We start from the raw sequence: 9,238 nt of genomic DNA on the forward strand, positions 1-9,238 counted from the left end.
GCCCGTGTTATGCGGTCTGAATAGGTAATAGTGCACCATTTCTGTCAGATCAGGCAATGATCTGATTACCTAACAGCAAAGTTTAAAAGAGGATGGTTGGTGCATCTCGGGCACTTCGCTGATAGAATGCGAGGGCTGCCGGTAGATTAGTAATACATAGTTAGAAAACTATTTTTTGCATATACTAGGAGATAGGTGATATATTTCATACAATATAGCGTCATCAGTACCACGTACTTACATATGTAGTTATATGCAAGCGCAATATAAATTCGTGTTCAAATATTCCAAATTCAAAATTGCAAAAATTATTTACCCGTGTTCTTGCGGAAAATAGCTACAGAAACATGTAGAAACTAAATTATACTTGTGGCTTCTATCACTTTACTTTCATATTTAATATATTTATACTCCATTTCATGGCAAAGATAGATCAAATATAAAAATTGTCCTCAAAATTACTTTTTATTTTTATATTGTAATTTTTAAAAAAGCTCTACCTGATAGCCACTTTAAAAATATGTTTAAACTTTTAATGCCATTCATATTTATTATAAAATATAAATTTAACTAATAATAATTTACTATTATTTACTTTGCATTACATGGCATTACTTAGTTGCATATAGGTTCTACAGTAGAACACGTTTGCCTCATCATTTCTATATTAGAACATGATTAAGTGTTAGCAATTTAATCATCTTAATATAGTAATTAAGCTAATCATGTTTATTAAATACTGGAATGTATAATTTAGTGTCCAAGAGCAGGAATGCCTAGACTGTAATCAATGTCGTCCGACTTTTTATAGCAAAATTAATGGTCAGGCAGTATTTCAGGTATTTATTACGAATTGGAAACGTGACTCATGTAAGTCATGTATGTTACCTTATTGACCGAGCTATTTTAGATCTTATCCAAACATGTTGCCGATAGAGTGTATTAGTTTGTGTTTTTTACTTGAACAAATATGGTCAATGCGACGCGACGGTAAAATGTGGGTGTATCGTGACATGATTATTTGATTATTCAAAGGTACGCTTTTATATTAAGGGGAGACCGCTGTAAAATAAAATGTGCAGATGTATTTTAAAGTGATTGTAAATCAATTATAAGATCCTTGATCCAAAATATGATCCTTGTTTCTCAGATCTAACTTGAACTCTCAGAACTAATTTTGGCAACAGTCATTTCAATATATTTCTATAAAATGTGTACTACTTCTGATGTATCTCGATTGATTGCTGACTGGAACTGCTGCACGTGCAAAGTGCTACTTACGTGCATGTTTAACCTAATTTTAATTTTATTAATAAGTATTCACAATTTCACACCTTACCTCGGTGCTACTCTTAACATTAAACAATAAATATACAGGGTGTGTCTGACCATGGGGCTTTAAATCCAGGGCTCGATTCTACTCGCTAAACTGAGCTACTTTTATTAAGTATGGCACCAACCCCGAAATCCCGAAAAATTTTATTTTTACATACATATATTTTGGCTGACCAGGTGACCAGATGTCGACGTTTTCTATGGAAAAGCCAAAAAAAATTCCCCAATTTTAGGGTTGGTCTTATAGTAAAAGTATCTCAGTTTAGCGAGTAAAATCAAGCCCTGGATTGAAAGCCCCATGATTAAACACAAACTGTATAATCAACAGATAATAGAAACACTAGACTAGAAATAAATAAAATTGTCGTCTCTTTGTGAATAATTAATGAATTTTAATTTGATTATAAAGTAACTCTATCTTTCGAGAAAAAAATGTAAGATTACATAATTATAATAACCAAACATATGCATCCCTATTTATAACCTAAGATACTTTAGGTACATAACGCCCCGCCCTCTATAAAAGAAACTGAACTAAATACCTGATAAAAAATATTCAAAATCAGCCGTAATTCAGTAGTCTTATCAATTTTAATCATTTAAAATAAAACCTCCATTTTTAAAACGTCATAACTAAAATCCCCAAAAATCAGGAATTACAACCTTAGCTTAATAGAAATAGAGTTGTTAATCATTATGTGAACTGAATAAGATTTTCTCGTTCAGTTTTTCTTAGAAATGTAGGGCCGTTTCTCGTCACGTTCGCTCAGCGCACCTAAAATTAATTCTGCGGATGTCTAAACTCAGGCTAGTTAAATACCATCTCGTATATAAGGGCAGCTGGGCGAGTAATTGGTCATACCACATTCTTAGTTCGCGAGCGACGGTTATCCCAACTATGCGATACTTAGTGAGTATTTCATTGATTTTGACTTTCTTTTTGAGAGGTAAGAGGGAGAGCCGAGAGATATGAATATTTTGATTGAATCATAAAATTTAATTAATAGAAAATGCTAAATAAGTAATACAAAAGTAAACACAAATTTTGGTCTTAAGATTAGGGTAGACATTTTAATTTTAATGAATAGGTACATATTAGGCTGCCTATACATAGTCAAAACCTCGTTTTATTTAGGTACCTATAACATACAAGTACCTACAGTAATCTAATCATTAAAATAAAAAAAAAACTAAACTTATAAATAAAATATCTCAGGTCGCCTTAATGAGTTTTGGTGCCCAGAAGGCTGACAGCGTTACCATTTGGATGACCAGACTTATTCTCTGTCCGAGCTGCCAGCCCTCTGGTCTGGCATTGACCATAAGTTATGTCTTCCTTTTGATAAATAAGGAGTAAGGACCTATCTATCTAATTTCTATTTTGTACGGTCTTATCGGCTGCCGCCGGTCTTGGCGGTCCGCCTTAACCATGGTTGTAAGAGCCTTAACCTGCACAAATAACTTAGTGAATATAGTCGTACCAACCCTAGTAGCATTTTCGTTGGGGCCCACGGTGCCAACGGTAGGGAAAACGTTGGGATGAGGTTCGTTCCGTAGCCAACATTAATTTTGTATTGGCCCACCATCGCATTTACCAACATTCGCTGTGGCACAGATGCCCAACAATGGGCCTTTGTGTATTTTGGTACCGTTGGCTAAACAACGATAATATTCGTTGGCCCAATGATGACATATATCGCATTTACCAACATTGGCAGTGGCAGTGATGCCCAACAATGGGCCTTTGTGTATTTTGCTACCGTTCGCTAAACAACGATAACATTCGTTGGCCCAATGGTGACGAATACCGCATTTAGCAACATTGGCTGTGGTACGGATGCCCAACAATGGGCCTTTGTGTATTTTGGTAACGTTGGCTAGTCAACGATATCATTCGATGGCCCAATGATGACAAATATCGCATTTACCAACATTGGCTGTGGCACTGATGCCCAACAATGGGCCTTTGTTTATTTTGGTAATGTTGGCTAATCGACGATATCATCCGATGGCCCAATGACGACAGATATCGCATTTACCAACATTGGCTGTAGCATTGATGCCCAACAATGGGCCTTTGTGTATTTTGGTAACGTTGGCTAGTCAACGATATCATTCGATGGCCCAATGATGACAAATATCGCATTTACCAACATTGGCTGTGGCACTGATGCCCAACAATGGGCCTTTGTTTATTTTGGTAATGTTGGCTAATCGACGATATCATCCGATGGCCCAATGACGACAGATATCGCATTTACCAACATTGGCTGTAGCATTGATGCCCAACAATGGGCCTTTGTGTATTTTGGTAACGTTGGCTAATCAACGATATCATCCGATGGCCCAATGATGACAAAAATCGCATTTACCAACATTGGCTGTGGCACTGATGCCCAACAATGGGCCTTTGTTTATTTTGGTAACGTTGGCTAATCAACGATATCATCCGATGGCCCAATGACCACAAATATCGCATTTACCAACATTAGCTGTAGCATTGATGCCCAACAACGGGCCTTTGTTTATTTTGGTAATGTTGGCTAATCAACGATATCATCCGATGGCCCAATGACGTCAAATATTGCATTTACCAACATTGGCTGTAGCATTGATGCCCAACAATGGGCCTTTGTGTATTTTGGTAACGTTGGCTAATCAACGATATCATCCGATGGCCCAATGACGACAGATATCGCATTTACCAACATTGGCTGTAGCATTGAGGCCCAACAATGGGCCTTTGTGTATTTTGGTAACGTTGGCTAATCAACGATATCATCCGATGGCCCAATGACGACAAATATCGTATTTACCAACATTGGCTGTAGCATTGAGGCCCAACAATGGGCCTTTGTGTATTTTGCTACCGTTCGCTAAACAACGATAACATTCATTGGCCCAATGGTGACGAGTACCGCATTTACCAACATTGGCTGTGGCACGGATGCCCAACAATGGGCCTTTGTGAATTTTGGTAACGTTGGCTAGTCAAAGATATCATCCGATGGCCCAATGATGACAAATATCGTATTTACCAAAATTGGCTGTGGCACTGAAGCCTAACAATGGGCTTTTGTGTATTTTGGTAACGTTGGCTAATCAACGATATCATCCGATGGCCCAATGACCACAAATATCGCATTTACCAACATTAGCTGTAGCATTGATGCCCAACAACGGGCCTTTGTTTATTTTGGTAATGTTGGCTAATCAACGATATCATCCGATGGCCCAATGACGTCAAATATTGCATTTACCAACATTGGCTGTAGCATTGAGGCCCAACAATGGGCCTTTGTGTATTTTGCTACCGTTCGCTAAACAACGATAACATTCATTGGCCCAATGGTGACGAGTACCGCATTTACCAACATTGGCTGTGGCACGGATGCCCAACAATGGGCCTTTGTGAATTTTGGTAACGTTGGCTAGTCAAAGATATCATCCGATGGCCCAATGATGACAAATATCGTATTTACCAACATTGGCTGTGGCACTGAAGCCTAACAATGGGCTTTTGTGTATTTTGGTACCGGTGGCTAAACAACGATAACATTCGTTGGCCCAGTGAGCACAAATATCGCATTTACCAACATTGGCTGTGGTACTGATGCCCAACAATACCAGTTGAGTTTGCTTGTGGCGTCACTAGATGGCGTTACTGTCTCCAAACATCGAAGTTATAGTTATTTTCTCGATTATTCCGGATATAATCATAATATTTTTTAAAAGTAACTTATAAATCTAATAGCTATAACTATAAAATTTATACATAAATTTAAAAATTGTATTTTACCAACATTTTCTCAATTTAAATCTCAAAAAACATAAATCTCGCTTACGAAGTTTCGAAGTGCGGTTAGTATATATACAAATTAGAGTGTATAGTAAGTGTACTTGCTTCGGCAGTACATATACTAAAATTGGAACGATACAGAGAAGATTAACAACAACTGCTGCCTAGGGCCTTCATGTGGATACAGCCAATGCCTATCGTAGTGTAATTGTAATATTTATCAGCAAAGGCCCAACGTCGTATTACACAACCACTTACTTAACGTAGGGTAACTGTAGGACTCGTAAACAAAAGCCCATTAGATAATTAGACTGTAGGCACACTATAAATTACACAACTATTTACCTACGGTAGTATTGTAAGAATCCTACACAAGGCCCAACGTTAAAGTTACAATGTTGGCCCTTTGTGGGACAAGCTGTGTTGGGCCTTCAACCTGGTGCACGACTACCTACCGACCTACCTGACAATTGCCGTTGGATAATTTTTGAATTTGCAAACAGTAGCACAACGAAAAAAATGCCCTTTTTATTTTTTTGCAGTTGGCCCTAGAGCAAGCCATACGGCCAAATGTAACAATTAACCAACCATCAAACAAATGTGTATAGGCCCAACCACGGCCCAACCAAAACCACCACCGTTGAATAATTGTATGATTTATTTAAATAGGCCCAACGAAAAAATTACTCTAATGGCCCTCTGTTGGGAATCTTCGGGAGGGCCTTTGTCGAGGGCCCTCCAGCAAATCGTACGGCCAAATGTAACAATTAACCAACCATCAAACAAATGTGTATAGGCCCAACCACGGCCCAACCAAAACCGCCACCGTTGAATAATTGTATGATTTATTTAAATAGGCCCAACGAAAAAATTACTCTTATGGCCCTCTGTTGGGAATCTTCGGGAGGGCCTTTGTCGAGGGCCCTCCAGCAAATCGTACGGCCAAATATAACGGTTGCCCAACTAATACGTAAACAAAGGCCCAACAAAATCCCTACAAGAAAATGCTATTAGGGAACACGCCCAGAATATATTAATGAAAAATTACATTACAAATAGAAACCAACAATGACAAATAGGACTTCTAAAAATATAAGACACGTGTATATCTACCGATAGAGCTATTATCAGTATCTCGTACGAAAAATAAATAGTTTTATTTTGTAACGGCATCCTTATAGTCTTGCATGTAGTGACCTTGCTTACAAAGCAGGAGGTCCCGGGTTCGAATCCTGGTTAAGCTGGTGGCTGGTGGTATTTGTGTGTTTATCATGAATATTTGTTCCTATGTTTTGAACTCGCGGTGTTCAAGTTAAGAAAAAATGCCTCAATCCTTGCAACCGAGCTGCTACCTGGCTACCTGCAAGGCGTTCAAACCATTCAAATGGAACACCGCGAGCCCAGGCGATTGTACATATACTACCTATAGAGTAATATGTACATATAAATCTGACTTTTCCCCACAGGTATTATTTACAGTCCTGGCCGTGGCGGCAGCCGCGCCGAGGCCCGGAGGCCTTATCGGCGGCTACGGCCTCGGCGGCTACGGCCTGGGCGACTACGGCCTCGGCGGCTACGGATTAGGCGGCCTCGGACTAGGACACGGGGTAGCTGATATATTCAACTAGCATTTACAGTTCAGACGAAAGCAACGATGTCGAGGTTACGATTTTAATAGCACACGCAGTGCAAGTGTTATATATACGTCATAATTTCATAGAAGTTGACGATAGTTCACAAGTACCTTTTTAACTTATCAATTGTTACCTAGTTTTCACAAATTTTAATTATTGCTGACATTTTATGATTATATGGGCATTTTCATTTTAACTTGCACTTTAAAGCGCGACTTAAGTCATGTTTCAGTAACGTCTAACCACATTTCTGACAAAATGACATTGACCGTCAGTCTTGTACCTAACGATTGCTAACCGGGCGTTAAAGGTGCACAGTTAAGTGAAAATGCCCATATGCATATTGATTTATAGACATTAGCGTAAGAATAATTTATACTGTAATTTATCATTATGAAATAAATAATCTAAACTAACGTTTTCAGGTGTCATCAGTCAGCGTAGTACAGCAACCAGTAGCGGTTGCCCAACCCGTGGCTGTTGCGCAACCAGTAGTGCACGCCGCGCCAGTAGTGCAGGCAGTCCACGCCGCACCCGTAGCCATAGCTAAGCCTGCTGCCACTAGCTACTCTTCGTTCCAACAGGTAGGGTCAACCAGGTAGTGCGCAACCGGTGCTGCTGTGCCGGTAGTGCAGGCGGCCCAAGCTCCCGTATATATAGCCAAGCCTGCTGCCACTAGCTACTCTTCGTTCCAACAGGTAGAGTCAACCAGGTAGTGCGCAAACGGTACTGCCGTGCTGGTAGAGCAGGTGGTCTATGCCAATAGCCAATATAGCCAAGCCTGCTGCCCCTAGCTACTCTTCGTTCCAACAGGTAGGGTCACCAGGCAGTGGGCAACCCGTAGTGCATACGGCATCCAGAGTAAGATCAACCAAGAGTATCACGGGGTGGTTGCTCAGAATATAGTGGCGTTTAGATAAATTAATAAAAGCAACAACAAATATTGTTCGGATATTTGTAAGAATTCATGTATTCCATGCAACACCTATTTTTTACTAGTTGGGGTGGACTAAATGAGTAGCGAGACAGCTCTACAACTCCTTTACTTATATTCTTATTTTTTAGCTTAAAATATTTTAAAGAATTGGTCATTAAAACACTATAATCTTCTGTCAGGTCGTCCACCCAGTCTCAATCGCACAGCCAGTGGTCCACGCCGCTCCAGTTATCTCACAGCCCATCGTGCACGCACCGATCGCACAGCCCATCGTGCACGCACCGATCGCACAGCCCATCGTGCACGCGCCATTCGCACAGCCCATCGTGCAATCGTACCACGCGCCAGCGATCGCCTCCGTGGGCTACGGACACGGATGGTAGTGCCGCTAGTTACTGTAGCCCCGTTATATGCGTCGAGATCGTCGGTAGCGACAATAAAGATTTATACCATGGTTTTTTCGTTTTATTTCTGAATCTTGCAAAACGTATAATGAACTATGACGACATTAACATATAAGGCCCGCTTGCACCATTCCACTAACCCGAGGTTAATCGGTTAAGCCTTTAACCCAGTGTCAAATTGTACTGGTAACCATGGTAATTCTAAGTTTAACCGGTTAACCCCGGGTTAGTGAATGATGCAAGTGGCCTTAAGACATGCGCACGTGGGTTAAATTGGTGAACCTTTGAGGATGACTCACGTTAGACTGGACCGTGTCCGAGCCGGAGCTTCCGGAGCCTACTTTTCTATGACATAACAGGTGATCACGTGATTCCTTCCATAGAAAACAATGCGCCGGAAGCTCCGGCCCGGACACGGCCCGGTCTAACGTGAGTCATACTTTACGTAATACCATTACGCAAAAATCGGCAAAAAAATCACGTTTGTTTTATGGGAGCCCCACTTAAATATGTATTATATTCTGTTTTTAGTAAGTATTTGTTGTTATAGCGGCAACAGAAATACATCATCTGTGAAAATTTCAACTGTCTAGCTGTCACGGTTCATGAGATACAGCATGGTGACAGACAGTCCCGTTGCTACCCTTTGGGTACGGAACCCTAAAAACGTAAAAATACTAACCTTACGCAAAAGTATTGTGTCTCACTCTCACCCTAAACTAAACGAGATAACAACATCTCACGTGACGTTGTGTAAACAAAGGAAGCCATAATGAATGAAACAATGCCACATCGGGATACTGCGTTGTATAATCGATGTCGCATCACTACAGATCGCGTGCGGGCTTATGACAGCTGCTGGGGTCACCACGCTGGCTTTGAACCAAGGACCTAGCCAAGCCTAGACAAGATTACAATGCATATGTCGCAGTCAAAAGTGTAAACTGGTCAAAAGAACTTTTAACCGACAAAAACAGGCAAAACTGCTTTTGACTGAGTATGTTGGTCAAAAGTAGTTTTACCTGAAAATCATTGGTTAATAGTAATTGTATGACTGTTACTATCAGTCAAAAGTACTCGCAGAGATAGGTAGGTTAGGGTTTTTTTTTTTGCTACGCCCAAAAAACGA

General features: G+C 40.2%; 1 protein-coding gene across 1 annotated transcript; it reads left to right on the forward strand.

The window, feature by feature from the left end:
* Nucleotides 1-2,218: 2,218 nt before the first annotated feature.
* On the forward strand, nucleotides 2,219-8,088 carry LOC134671543 (cuticle protein 79-like). The gene is made up of 4 exons (XM_063529402.1): nucleotides 2,219-2,245; nucleotides 6,601-6,741; nucleotides 7,194-7,352; nucleotides 7,885-8,088. Exons 1-4 carry the CDS (start codon nucleotides 2,234-2,236, stop codon nucleotides 8,086-8,088), a joined length of 516 nt encoding a protein of 171 aa, XP_063385472.1. The 5' UTR covers nucleotides 2,219-2,233.
* Nucleotides 8,089-9,238: the final 1,150 nt, after the last annotated feature.

This window comes from Cydia fagiglandana, chromosome 15 (assembly GCF_963556715.1).
Source record: "Cydia fagiglandana chromosome 15, ilCydFagi1.1, whole genome shotgun sequence".
Classification (NCBI taxonomy): Eukaryota; Metazoa; Arthropoda; class Insecta; order Lepidoptera; family Tortricidae; genus Cydia; species Cydia fagiglandana.

Coding starts and splice junctions, on each gene's coding strand:
- LOC134671543 (XM_063529402.1), top strand. Junction 6,742..7,193: donor GCCTCGGACTAGGACACGGG/GTAGCTGATATA, acceptor TAACGTTTTCAG/GTGTCATCAGTCAGCGTAGT. Junction 7,353..7,884: donor GCTACTCTTCGTTCCAACAG/GTAGGGTCAACC, acceptor ATCTTCTGTCAG/GTCGTCCACCCAGTCTCAAT.